The 14,558-nt window shown below is 40.8% G+C and overlaps 1 protein-coding gene across 1 annotated transcript; it reads right to left on the bottom strand.

The window, feature by feature from the left end:
• Positions 1-251: 251 nt before the first annotated feature.
• Positions 252-14,387, bottom strand: slc38a2 (solute carrier family 38 member 2). The gene is made up of 16 exons (XM_078242483.1): positions 14,048-14,387; positions 12,657-12,776; positions 12,412-12,493; positions 12,183-12,298; positions 9,059-9,132; positions 8,863-8,955; positions 8,375-8,450; positions 6,730-6,812; positions 6,481-6,539; positions 5,618-5,776; positions 5,427-5,506; positions 5,196-5,296; positions 3,996-4,120; positions 3,753-3,897; positions 2,920-3,017; positions 252-2,049 (listed from the first exon to the last, which is right to left on the bottom strand). The coding sequence occupies exons 2-16, from the start codon at positions 12,773-12,775 to the stop codon at positions 1,933-1,935; spliced, it is 1,527 nt and encodes a 508-aa protein (XP_078098609.1). The 5' UTR covers position 12,776; positions 14,048-14,387; the 3' UTR covers positions 252-1,932.
• Positions 14,388-14,558: the final 171 nt, after the last annotated feature.

Raw genomic sequence — 14,558 nt, 5'->3', positions numbered from 1 at the left:
TTGAGACAGCAATGAATATGCATTTTCTTTCAAAAACTATACTTCAACAAATTCATTTTTTTTTTTAAACATGTGTTTTTTGTCATTAATGACGCCACCTAGTGGCCTCTGTGGTGGCTGACCAGCATTCTGACAACAATCTGACCAGACATTTGAAGGTCTGTCAGTCGTAACTCCTTGTCCTCCTAAACCACATTCACAAACTCTTTTACAAAAAGAAGCCGACACAGGACACAAAGAACACCAACAGGTTATAGATTATCTTTGATTTTAATTGGACATTATTTACAGGATATACATAGTGTTTCATTGAAACAAGAGTGTAACACTGGTGGGAAAAGCCCTCTTTGCTCCTGAAGTCAAGAGATGGCTAATGTACTCTCCAACCAAGATGTGCGTAAAGAACATGTTGCTGATCTGGGTTCATATTCTGGGGTCAAAAAGTAAACAAGACTGCTGCCGCTGTATCAGTGGCTTCAACATGTAACGGTTTTCACAGAATCAACACAGTAGGATAATTCAGAGATGAACAGTTCAAGCTCCAGTGTACTGGAGCCAATGGGGGGGGGGTCTGCTTTTGTTTACAGCTCCAATGCATTATTGTAAAAAAGAAAAGAAAGCAAACAAAACAAAGTGTATATACAGTTGAACTCAACATATATATATACATATATATACATACAATATTATATAAATATAGTAAAATAGATTAAATTACATTGATTTAACGGTCTTCCATAAATAGATGTTGGACAATAACAGTATGGTGACGTGTTAAGTTAGTGTTGGAAGCACAGTGCACTGTCAGATGACAGGTTTACGACTCAATGGGGAAACAAGTCCGCATCGAGCTGTCAAGTTCTTCATTGTGAAACATTTTGAAAGCAGAAAACTGCGCGACCGTTTTAGGTTGTTTTTTTTTGCAAGTTTAACAGGTATATTAGAACCACTGCATGTGGTCAAATTCAAAGTATTCTCCCATAAAGAAAAACATTTTAAGTTTGAACTGGAGACTGTTCTCAAAGCAGTAGTGTCATCGCTGCACGCACTGTTCCAAAAAGATCTTCAGCAGGTTATAAAGAGTAAATACAGTTTTGTGAGCATCCTCTTGTGAGCTACTCTGCAGCTCCCAGTGTTGGGGTTTGAAAAGGCAGGTTCTGTTGACTTATATTGGGTTTTACAAGGAAAGCTGACACTATAAGCAAGGTCACAAAGCCTTAGGTACGAATACTGAAAAGGCGGTGTAGTAGGCCTCGCCTGTGGAAATTGACGCTTTTTTTTGTTTCTTTTCCACAATTGTGCTGAACAGTAAGTGCTTTTCGATATACTGAGATGCTTTACAAATACAATTTTGGCAAAGGAAAATGGAAAAAACAACAACAACAAAAACAACAAACGTTGGAAGGAACTTAATTGTCTTTGAGGAGGATGAACTTTCAAGTCGGTTGTCTCTTGTCAGTCTTCGGGGAGATTCACATACGTTTCTCAGCAGGATTAGTTGTTGCAGAGCTCTGAGGTCACAGCCACACATGACACCGCACCCGAGTGTGAGCTGCACTTTGAACTCTCAGCTGTCATCTCTGATTTGAGGCACCTTCAAATATTTGTTTTCAGCTGTACCATAACTACAAAAGAACATCACAAAATAAAAATGAGCATGAAACGACAATGAAAAAAAGTTACAATAAAAAGAGAAAACGAGTAAAACACCATTGTTGTGGCCTAGAACAGCATACTGTACAAAGTTCGATACATTCTCTTGGAATGGCATGGTTCGTCGCTCAGGAAGTCAAAGCCGAGCATTAGGTGAGTTCTTGTGGTTTTTTTTCTTTTACAATAGGTGTTGATCTTTGTTGGTTTGCGCGGCTGTAGCAGTCCAGCGCTGAAAGCCTTCTCTGTCCTCGGCAGGCCACAGCAGAAGAGGCGGACCTTTTAGTGTCCGTTGCCGTGTGCGTCCGGTCTGGATGAGGCGTTGTGGATCCAGTCCAGGATGATGAGGCTCATGCTGCCGATCATGACCACGAAACCGCACAGCAGGAAGGCGGTGGCCTGGAGAGGAGAAAGAAAACGCATTTAGCTAACATGTTCATTCTGAGTGACATTAAGGAAGAGCTTGACAATTTGGGAAATACGCTTATTTGCATTTTTGCCAAGAGTAAGAAGAGAAAAATCTATATTATTCTCGTCTTTAGTTCAATATAAAATGGTAAGCTTAGCTTAACATGAGAAATGGCCAAAATATAATAGAGATATAACGTGGTTAGTGAGTGAGCTTTTAGAGATATTGGGCAGATTTTGTTGGGGTTGGGTATTGTTTGGATTTTTACGATTCTGATGCTGAACTGGTACTTTTAAAAGGATTCCAATTCCTAAACCGATTCTTGAAAAACTGAAAAATGACATCAAAGAAAGGCTCTTTTATAGAGTTTTTTTTTTTTATTGAAAATTATTTAAGTTTAACAATATATTAATGTTTTAAAGTACTTAAATATATAATAAGTAAACCTAAGTCACCTAACACACAACTACAATACGTCCGTTTCGGAGCGACAGAGGCAGAGACACATTAAGTGGAACCGAAATGAGGAACCGAAATTTGCATTCTAATCCGGTCCGATTCCTACTTCCATAGTGGAACCGGGTTTCGGTGCCCAACCCTAGATTTTGTTACCATCTGACAAAGCCAGGCTAGCTGTTTCCCCACATTTCTAGTCTTAGCTAAGCTAGACTAACAGTCTGCTGGCTACAGTGTCACGTTGAACAGACAAATATGGAAGTGTTGCGAGTGTTTGATCTAACTCTCAGCAAGAAACAAGCAAAGTAAATAAGCCTATTATCTAAAATGTCGCACCATTGCTTCAAAATGAAGCAAAAAAGAAAGCTTCTATATGCATGTAGATCTAAGAACTAACTCCTTACCCCAATCTTTTGCACAGACTTCATGGACTCCTTCTTGACCAGTTTGATGTAGAAAGCCGAGGGCAGGATGAAGATGAGCATGGCAGCAGCAGAGGCACCTGTGTGATGGAAGAAATTCGGCATTTAAGTCACATTGTTGGAATTATTGGGTCGTTGTAAATTAATAAGGTGTAGACCTACTCCACCTGTAAAGTGTTCTGAAATAACTGTTATGATATGACGCTAGAGCCCGGACGATTTTTAAGGCTGATATCGATACAAATATTTAATGATTTAAAAATCCGATATTCCGATATATCGGCCGATTATATATATGTTTTAAAAATCCAGAAACGCGCAACAAAACAGATTTCCCTAACATTAGATATTTGTAGTTATTTATGAGTCCTCACTAAAATAATATGATAATGCAGTTTAAAAATAAAGTAGTTTGTTTAATTGTCAGAACAGAGGAACATCAAAATATATTAAAGTTCTGATAAAATGTATAAAAATACAAACTTAAGATATGAAACTTAAAGGGTTAAACATGAGTGTTGCCAACAGGGACGTTGTAGAGCGCCCTCTGGTGGACAAACTATGCAACGCCAACACTCAGATCATGGTTGAAGGGTGTTTCGTCCGTTTTTATTTTTTAAATATTCATTTATCGGCCATTATAAATGCAGATACTGATAGTTTGGAAAATGTCTAATATCGGGACGATAATATCAGCCCCGCCGATATATTGGTCGGGCTCTATATGACGCTATAAATTTGGATTGAATCGTGTTTTGTAATTGAGATGCTTTTTTATGGCATTATCACACACGTTAACACACGCAGACACTCACCGATGAAGCCAAAAATGTCCCTGATGGTGGGGACAAAGATGACCAGGGCATTGGTGCCGGCCAGCAGGACAACAGTGATGATAGTGTGGCGGATCCAGCTGAATTCCTTAGAGGCGCACAGGAGGTGGTTGACGGATGTACGAATCTACGCAGAGAGAGAGAGACACAAAGAGAGGTCAGCCGCATGACCCACTAAATTCACTACAGTAATAATAAGACAAGCTCAATCTCTTTGACGCTTACAGGGAAGAGCACCACGGGGACGGTGAGGGTGACAGCGGTCAGCACAGCCAGACGGACGATCAGCAGGACCACATCAGCCTTGTAGATTTTGGAGTAGGTGTGCAGCAGCTCAGGCTCCACGTTCACTGTGTAGAAAGACAGCAGAGACCCTCTTAGAACTTGATTCAAGTACAGTTTGCAATAAAGGGCTGTAAAGCTGCCAAAACCGGAGAGTGTTAGCAAACACAAAAAGTGATCCATGAAACTCTTTAACTGTCTATTATGAAAACGAAAAAAAAAACCCTGACTCAAAGCCAAAGTTTTATCGGAATGAGGAAACACCTAAGTAGTTTAATCAATAGTTACAGTATGGCACCCTGTTACGAGTTGATGAACCACTGAAACATTTTGGAAACATTATTTTAAGGTACAAAAGAATCTTTAGTGTTGCTTTAAGCATGAAAAGGCTTCATGTGAGTGTGAAAGTTAATATTTTACTAGGCTTAAAACGTGTTCAGTAGTAAAAGTGAAACATTTTGCTTTTGCATACATTTGTTTCAGTGTGATAAAGCTCACAATTCCAGACAAGCAGATTATAACAAACGTCATGGTTTCTTAATCTCTACCTGCCCTGACTTAAACTCTGCACCGCCCCACATCAGGTTGTGCCCTGTCATGACGGTGGAGGAAGTATTTTTTTTTATCAACCTCTTGTACAACCAGTCTGTAAGTTCACTATGTTCCTGCCATAGCAAACAGAGACACAAGCATGGTGGCACACTGGTCAGCTGCGTCAGGTGGCTTATTCCCACTCTTGCATAACAGACCTTGAGTCCGGAGGATTTCGAGGGGGGATACTATTTAATTTGGACCTGGGAGGTTCTCCTAAATTTGGATTGATCCACTCTGACTATCCTGGGTTAATGACTGCTAGTAAACCCACGCTGGTACGATTAACAATTACGATTACTCTTTGTTGCTGTCTAGACATCTGTTCCTGAAAGAATTTTTGGCATGTTTTTGATGCCATATATGCTTCTCCTTACATTTCGTTTTGTGAAAATAAAATTAATTCTCTCATTTATTTATTTTTTATTGTTTAAATTTCAGGTAGATTACGGAATCAGCTACATACCAAAAACTGTTCCACCATACAGCAAGCGTATAGATTCATATATACACATGAAATGCCATTGTTTTTTCCCGGTCAAAGAGACTCACAGTTGAATGTCAGATATCCGAAGAGGGCGGCCAGCAGGTACATGATGAACATGGCCAGGAAGGACACATTGGCAACGCCCTGCATCTTTCTGCGGGAACGGCTGTTTGGGCGAGAGAGGAGGGGATGTTTCATTTAGACACCAGTTTTTTTTTAATGTAAATGTGAGACAATGATAAGACAGAAGCTGTGGTTTGTAGTTTGGTGATACAATGAAAGTAGTGCGCACTCACTCTTTAAGCTCCTCGTACATGGGCAGGATGGCAGGGTGGCACACAAAGGCGAAGGATAGGATGGGAACGGCGTAGACAGTCTGGGGGAAAACCAACAAATTTAACATTCACGCACCAAGTATTCCATGAGATCTTTTTGGTTTAGTACAAATTTCATTCCTCCAAATGCTTTGCGTTTTAAAGAGCTTTACCTGGGAGTTGAAGACAAAGTATTTTGGCGTGCAAGCGTCCTCGCTGTAGTCCACGGCGGTGGTGTTCAGGTGAGACAAGGTGGTGTTCAGCACTGTAATGTTCAGAGCGCTGATGTCCACAGGGAGAGGGCATGGGATCTGGAACTTCTTGATGATCACCTGGAGGACAAGACATCCGATTTTAGGCTAAATCAGCTAGCGCTTTAGGCTAATATACAGCAGATCTTTAAATGTGTCTATCGTTTCTCGCTAAAAAGCGTTTAAAACAGCATTTAGCTCATTTTGGGAAACAAAAACCACACTGAAACCACACCATTGTGAGAAATGGGTTAAAAAAAAAATCAATATATCTCAAACCAAATCTTAAAAGATCACAATGTTGTAGCCAAATTTCAGTTTCACTATTTTATTTCATTAAGTTCAATTGTTTTTATGACTCTGGCTTATTGTATTTCCCAATAAGTTAATCCTACTCGTGGACTGTGTAGGAACAGAGGGGGGCCAGAGATTCCATGGAAAGAATTAACTTAGTTCTCTGACTGAGACAGGCTGGCTCATGTGCCCAAGGGAGTGTGCAGGAAATGTATGTGTGTGTGTGTGTGTATGTACGACACTTTCACGCACAAATACACAAACACTTGTACTGCCCCACAAAGCCAAACAGTTGGAACTGTGTGAGGAGTGAAACTGAGATAAATAACTTCACACAATTGCCAGGGGTCAGTTATAATCTAAACACATAACTGAAGCAGTACCTCTTTAAGTTAATAAATATATATATCTCTATCTGTGTGTGTGTGTGTGTGTGTGTGTGTGTGCGTGCTTGCATGTGACGAATGAGGAAGCAGGTGGGTTTTACTCACCACAATCAAAAAGAACACCATACAGAGCAGGGACAGACCACTGGTGTAACCAAGGTAACCTAAGGGCGGAAGCAAAAACGGAAATATGAGCTACAGCTTTTTTTTCTATTTTGAAACTGCAGAATGTTTCTTCTATTTTCCTTGCATGACTTCACTCCGAGTTGTGAACATTTTGAGACATGCAAGTGCGTCACGAACCCTAACCAGCCATATGTGGCAATGCATGAACACATTTTACACACTGCTTACCCAAGTTCCTGAGCAGTGACAGGGGCAGGATAATAACAAGGGTCACCAGCAGCACCAGGTAGTCACCATTAGTGTACCATGCCCTGAAAAACAACAAGACAGGAGAAGAACAAGTTAGTGATACGTTTGATAAGAAAAGCCGGAAACCTTGTATGTATGTGACATTTTATTTAATGTTATTAAGACAAGTTTAGAAAATCATTTTTATTTAAGGTATTGTTGGCAGTAGACAAGTTTAGAAAATCATTTTTATTTTTTGTCATCTTTTTTAGGATACACTGCAGTGTTTTTGACATGTGGATTTGTCTTTTTGTTTCAGGCTTAGTTCAAGTTTAGCAGTATATATATATATATATATATATATATATATATATATATATATATATATATATACACACACTGGAGCTTTGATCATCTTTTTCCAAGCTGAAGACACTGAGTAACCAGCACCAGGAGTAAACTAATTAGCACTAAAAAACACTACTTAGTCCAGAAAAACATTCACATTAAATCCACTTTTCTGTCAGAATTCTCTTTTACATCTTCAGGCCTGATCAAAGCTCTCCAATGTCTACATGTCAGCTGCCACGAAACTGGCCTGCGCAGGATGACTGCATCGCTCACAGAAATAGATTGAACAAAGCAGCACTGAGGAGCTTTTTGCTCTGAACATAAATTTTTTAAACTGGGAGCGAGGTCGCGGTGAGCTCATGGCGCGCTCCGTCTCGATGCGGCACCGGCTGCATCTTCTAAAAGGGCTCTTTGAAGGATCGACTGAGCACTGTCCATCCCTTTTAAAACGTCTGGACCCCCCCCTTCAGCACTTCAATAACAACCGGCAGCCATTTTGCTTGATGTGACACTTCACCTTGAGTGCCTCAGCCAGGAGTTCCTGCTCTCTATAGGGTTAATCCTAACCCTAACCCTTACCCTAACACCTCATTTAAAAATCTTTGTTCTGATGGGGAATGTTGTTGTTTTTGTGCTCGAACACACAGCTTTCCAACACATCAGTTCTCTAACCAATTATTCAAAGTCCTGACCCTGCAAACAGCCCCTTCTGGGATGTGTGTATTGACATTTGGTTAACAGTTATATCAGCAAAACAAAACCTATTCATCTGTTCCTTGGCCGCAGGCTGATCCGCTCACCGATTTCTTGGAAATCTAATCAGAGAGTTGTTGGAGGGTTCAGAACCTCCATTAGCGGCTCATAAACCTAAATTTCTTACCAATATAAAAGAAAAAAAATCTCCTGAATTTCTATCAAACTAAATTTGAATTAATTTCAAAAATTCGATCGAAAATGTTAAAGAAAAAAAGTTTTTATTTACCCATGTATTTTCTGCTCTAGATGCAGCAAAGTTTTCATATTTTTATGCTTCTAAAATGAATCAATTTGAAATATGAAAACCAAAGTAACGTCTGTAAGTGATTAGTCCTATTAGGATGCTGAAAGTTAAAGCAACCCCTTCAGACTTTTTGACCACTACTAGCGCTATTGAGCAATGTTTTTATGAGTGGATCTCTCTTATTTTTGTAAACATAACTTCACAACAAATCAGCCACATCACTGTGAAGACACATTTTTTTTCAACTTTTCGAGTTTGGAAGTTTGGAAGCTAATGAAATATTTGGTCACTCACCCAGTGCTGACTCCCATAAAGGATTCAATGACGATGGGCAGCTCATATTTAACGATGTAGAGGTAGCTTGACATGGCTGTGAAGACAAAAACTGCAGTCAGTATATTGCCATGTGAAATGAGCCAAGTCATGTCCCATGATGGGAGCTGGAAAAACTGCTCTACGTTCCAAAAACACACACTGGTTTTCCCCTCCATGCAGTCAGTTTAGACACAGAGGGACAGTGTTGTAGCTTGTGGAATAAACACAGGGTGGATAAATGAAGAAAAGTAATTTATAGTTACATAAAACTTCTCCAAAAAAAAGTAATAACCACTTATATAATTGCAATTTTGGCATATCTAAACAAAATCAACAATTACCATCAAGAGTCCTACCCCTTAGGACCTTAGCTAATGTTAAACAAAGGAACGGCGATTACGTAAAAATAACTGCGATTAGACAATGACGTAATAATTGTTTGCTGTTAAAATGCCACAGTCTCTCACCTCCGATGTTCTGCATGGTGATGGAGATGGAAGCGGCGAGTTTCCCCGGCATCCCGAAGGCTTTGTAACCCAGCTGCTCATACACCAGTGCACCTTTTAAAGAAGAAATACACAAAGACGGGAAGATTTAGCATTCCGAAAATACGTCCAAGAAGCCAGTGGGAAGTCTGGACACAGGACTATCTGACAGACGCACCTCCTTCGTTGGCCGTCTTCAGCAGCAAGTGGACAGAATACAAGGAGAAGATGGCAACGGCCATTAGGAGAATCCTGTAAACAGACGAGAGGGGTCTTTAGCTGAATGTTGACTAGCAACCAAGACGGAAATTACAAGGGAAAACCGGCAAAATCAATGACAAACTGGTCCTGACATATGTTGAAATGTTTCGCTGTTACAGATGCTAATCTCTAGGGCGAACACTTGTGTTGAACATGCGATTTTAAAGGCCAATCCAATGACAAATGTGTTACCTTGGCTGCGGTAAACAAACACATTGACATTTAGTTAGCGGGAAGGTTGGGCTTTCCTCTGCTGGACGTGCAGAATATGTTTCTTACACCAATGTACCCTCGTCATGACTCAAATCTTATGTCTTTTGGAAGAATCTGCCAGCAGGATAAGGGAATTTCATGCATTTCTACTAAAATACTGATATTCATTTCAAGAACGTACCTCAAAGGGAGGCCAGTGAATGATTATCCAAATAAAAAAAAAGTGTATATATATCTGGAAAGAATGTCCACAATGAGAGAATTTTGACTAGAGATATTCCAATAACATTATTTCCTTCCTGACACCAATTCCGAAACCTAAACTTGCAGCCCAGAATGTTTTCTTAAGACTAATCTACTATTATGCTGTTCCCTGAAGAAATCTAATATAATTGTTTAAATGTTCTTTTGGGAATGCTTGATTTACAATTAGAGCAGTCCAGTTTATTATGGGACTGATTCGAATGTAGCAGATGTGTCATTGTCAACATTCAGTCTATGAACTCTACTCCAGCATAGTATAACAAAAAAAAAATCGTTTCCCAGATTAGTAATGCTGTTTACGCCAAATTCCTACCCTACCCTATGTTATGTAACTTAAAAATAATAACAGACAATGTTTGCCTCTTTTTAGGTGGCAGGAGTGACAATAAGTCATCCTCAACAATTGTTGTGTTCTGCTTTCAGAAACACAAAAAGGATGTAGGTCTTTTCTCCTTGGCAACTATCGTGTTTTTCCTAAACGGTGTGCAGATTTTTAAGCGTTCTATTATCTCAAATAGCTCAAGATATAGTGCATATAGCTGCTGTAAATGGGAGAGAAAAAAATCAGTCCTGGGGGAGCATGCCCCTGGACCGCCCTAACTTCGGGATGAGTCCCCAATGTTTACAACTTCTGGCTCCGTCCCTGCTGTATCAGCAGGGTTACAAAGGACGAAAGGTTTCCCTGTACGACATCGTCTTAACACTCTTGGGATGCTGCAGAGCCAACAGTATGTGCCCGGGTATTAATAGTCAAGGTGAAAATGAATCTCCAGGCCATTAGAGGACCTGGGTGGATAGGCGCAGTGTTTCCTCCGTGCATGTAAGCACTGAGCTGCTTTGAGCCTCTGGCTGGCCACTCGCTGGCCACTCGCCCTCCTGTCGACTGTCTGTCTGTCTGTCTGCCTCTGACATCCAAATGTTAAATTGTTTTATCGCTTTACATCATCGGACTCAACAAATATATGCTTTGGATGACCTTTTATGGAGAATAGGTTTGTTCTGGAACCGTTTACGTAACTCAAAATCCTGATGAGACGAGCACCAGATAGTGTTTCGAAACGCAAACAGACATGCTATCTCCCATTCAGGGTTTCTGTAATCCCCAACTTCTGGCCCATGTAGGGCTCCGATTGGTCACCTGCTGGCTCACAGTGTACCATGACGCGCCCCATTCATGATCTCCTGCGAGAGTACGTTACATAACCCTGACCCAAATGCAGTCGGATTAGCTCGGCTAAGCTGCTTCTGCTGCCACTCCCTGTGTTGGAAACGTACATACTGCCATTTGGTGACACCCAAAGAAAGCTAGTATCCTGCTATGAGTACATGTATCCGTATTTGGACACGTGTTACATAAAAAAGACACTTAACTGGTTTTTACCTCCTGAGTGCTTCTGAGGGCCTTTTAGACAGTAGTTATAAAGTGTGATTCAAAGAAAAATGCTGTTATAAGTGGTAGTTCCTTTGCAGGAAATTGGGCTCAGAAACGCAAACACTAAAACAAAATGACAACTGATGTAAAAACGTCTTAACGTGATTCACATATGCTGCAAAGGTGATAGACACTGTAGGCATTTTGATCACAAATGCTCTGGATAACCAATAGGGGTAGCTCTAATAAAAAACCCATCATTTGCCTTGAAGAGAACTTACCTTTCCTCTTTTTTTCCCACTGAAAATAATACTCTCTCCACAGTTGTATCTACTGCAAACATGATAGCGAGTACTTAAAAACTGCCCGAATGAGCATTTGTAAGCTTTCGACCCTGGTGTAATCTGCTGCTCAGGGTCAAGCGGCTGCAGATTGAACACACACACACACACACACACACACACACACTGCTGGTGGGGAAAAAAGCCAAGCAGATACTTAGTACACATCATGACCTGCAACCTTGATGCAACAGACAAAACCACACCTGCTCCTGTTCGCCTCAGCTAGATCCAGACTATGAAAAAAAAGCCGTGCACGCGTTGAGTGGTGGTTTTCCATTTACTTTAAACCTTATCCTCCTGTGACTGTTTTGGTACCTCAAGTTCTGCCTTTCTCTGATGCCTATCGGTGCTTTGCAGTTGTATTTACCTTGGCAGTACCACCAGATCACCTTTTCTTTTACTCTCAGTTTCAACGTGAAGAAAGTAGGGTTGTCAAAATGAACCCGATAATAACAAGTTAATGCAAAGTTCCTTTTAACCCTAGTTGTTTTGAGGCCGGATTAACGCAAGTGCCTTGTGTGATTTTGGGCCTTGGGCCACTCCATAGTTTGGGAAAACAGGAAGCGGTGCAGCAGTAGCGTTGTTGATGGCTATTGAGCAGAAATGGTTAAAGAAAAGGGTCTTTTGAATGGCAAGTTAAGATTCAAAGCCCTTCCAGATGGTTCTCTCCACAAGACTAAAGTTATTTGTATGCACAGTCCACGTGAACTGAGTTAACACCGGAGTACGTTGAGTCTCAAATACCACTTGAACATTAAAAACTTAAAAAATTTCCCTTTTTAAAGTACATTTAGAACAGATAAAGGCTGTTGGGGAAAATAACCTAATTAATATATATAGAAACTTACACAAATAGGGCGATGCCAGTGTTGGCCATGGCGTAGGACAGACCCAGGATGCCGCTGCCCATGATGGCGTTGCCCAGGTTGAAGACGGACATGCCAAAGGAAGCATTGCCCTGGTGCTGTGGGAAAACAATAACAGGCTCACAGTTAGGAAATGAGGACACACTGGCGTGATCATTGAAGATGAACTGTGTTGAAGGATCAGATTATCATTGTATAAGGATCATCTTACATATTCAGTCTCATACTTCTTCTTGCCCAGGTTGTGTTCGGGGAGGAAGTTTTGACTCTCTCCATCCATGTCAGAGAATTGGCTTTAAAAGAGAACAAAAGAGAATTTAGAGAAAACAATGTGTGTACACAGGATGTTCAGTTACTACTTCAAAATAAGGGGTTATTTAAATATATCTATATCTATATCTATATATAGATATATATATATGTATGTTATGGACATATATTTAAAGCCAGTCTCACCCGCCCAGTGGGACCTTCCTAGGACAGTCCGGGTATGTGGTGTACTCGTTGCTGTTGGAGCTGCTGGTGTCTTCTTCGGGAGAGATGTTGAGATGGCTCATCTCAGTGGGCTGTTTCATGCTTCAGAGTAGAAAAGAAAAAAAGAGACCATTTTGATTAATTATTATATATTAAATGATATATATATTTTTTCTGCATTTCTGCTCCCTGCGTCATGCCATAAAAAGACCACAGCCTTTTTTTTTTTTTTTTCTAGCTGTGCGCGTTCACGCTCCCTTTAGAATCATCAATATTATAGTGAGCATGCAGGCGCGCGCCGCAGCTCTTCTCATGAATCTCAGACCATGTGACTTTTCTTTGGAAGGGAGGGGGGAGGGGGGAGGAGGGAGAGAAGGGGAGGGGGGCGAGTGACGCACCAGCAGTGGAAAAATACCAGACCGGCATCACCTCAGCAGCCCCGATGTGATGTAGAGACGCTGAATGACAAAAAGCCGCAGTACGCGCCGCTGACTTTGCGCACATTTCCCTCCGAAATCATTTGAAAAGTGGAATGAAAACAGGGTGTGTCAGCGTCTTTACCCTCACACAGACACACTCCTTAGACATTTCTAAAGCAGAATAAGGGTGTCACTAAGACAAAACATATTCTAAAATCTGACATTCTAATTTAATAATAATAGGCTAATAGTTATATGTATCTCTTGAGTGTGCACATGTGGATCCACACAGAGAGCGCAAAAAGGCGTAACCCCATGCAGATCCATTTAATAACATCATTCCCATGGCCGGCTCCGATGGAAACAATGGCACGTGTTGTCCCCTTTATGGGCAAGGCTCTCCATTTTGCGCAGAGGGCTCGCGTTCTAATTCCTCCTCGGTTTACGATTAGAGCCTTTGCTGATGACACACAGGGACAGGTTTACATGATTTCCTTTTCACTCAGCTTGTGTTGCAATGTTACCTGTGTGGCAACACTGGGCCACCTCCAGACATGAGTCCAGTACTGCAGCATCACTGTCTGTCACACTGATCAATTTTTTATTTATTTATTTTTGGACTAGGGCTGACCTGATACAAAAATAAACGCATCAGGCCCCTCAGAAAGGACATGTCTGGCTCTTTTGGAAACAGATCTACACAGCTATTATGACAGGAAGTCGGTTTAATACTGACTAATTAGCCCAAAAGAGATGGCGACGCATCCACTTTTCATTAGATGATATTCAAAATACAAACAAAAGACATATATTGGGGTTATTATTTAAGTAGAAAACCGAAAAGTGTACCACATAAAATCTTAGAATGATCTCCGAAAACACTGGGCCGCCTCCATCGGGAAATTTTCTGACAGACAGTGGGTAAATGATGAGACACAACACCGGCATTCTTACCTTGTAAAGATGTGGCAGGATGCCTGTAAAATCCTTTCAGTAAGTACAAAAAGAAAAAAAGAAACAGCAAATGTCCGGACGATTCCTTCTTTTACTCAAACGGATCCTTGAGCGTATTTAGGCTGAGTGAGAATGAATTGAAAAATGAATGGATAGGCCTATTAGACAAGATCTGATTCAAAACACGAGCTGAAACACTTGAAGTGAAGTCATCACAAAAGACACTTTGAATAAAGTAAAAAATCAAAAGAAATTTGATTTTCGTTTGATTTATAAAAAAAATTTTTTTTCCAGAGATGCGTTAGGCTCGGAGAGAAAAGCCTGATCTGGTGAAGGAGGGACTCACCCTTTTATAAAGATGAACATTGCATCAGCCTAGACCTACACGGAAAAGGGGGGGAAGAGTAGTCTGGCAGGGGGAGGAGGAGTGGCCTGAGTCGTTTGGATTTAGAAGGTGGAGACGTTTTACGCACAGCAGTGACGTGCGTTTGTGTACAAACAGAGCAATGAC

The sequence above is a fragment of the Sander vitreus genome, chromosome 23 (assembly GCF_031162955.1).
Source record: "Sander vitreus isolate 19-12246 chromosome 23, sanVit1, whole genome shotgun sequence".
Classification (NCBI taxonomy): domain Eukaryota; kingdom Metazoa; phylum Chordata; class Actinopteri; order Perciformes; family Percidae; genus Sander; species Sander vitreus.
The sequence above is the reverse complement of the archived record's forward strand: the minus strand, read 5'-3'. Positions and strand labels throughout refer to the sequence as shown.

What these genes read in the sequence shown, in the direction of transcription:
- slc38a2 (XM_078242483.1), bottom strand. Translation starts at nt 12,775, where the DNA reads ATGAAACAGCCCACTGAGATGAGCCATCTCAACATCTCTCCCGAAGAA. An exon ending in GTCACTGCTCAGGAACTTGG is followed by an intron (nt 6,540 to 6,729) that starts GTAAGCAGTGTG and finishes TTCCGCCCTTAG; the next exon opens with GTTACCTTGGTTACACCAGT. An exon ending in ACTTTGTCTTCAACTCCCAG is followed by an intron (nt 5,507 to 5,617) that starts GTAAAGCTCTTT and finishes GTTTTCCCCCAG; the next exon opens with ACTGTCTACGCCGTTCCCAT.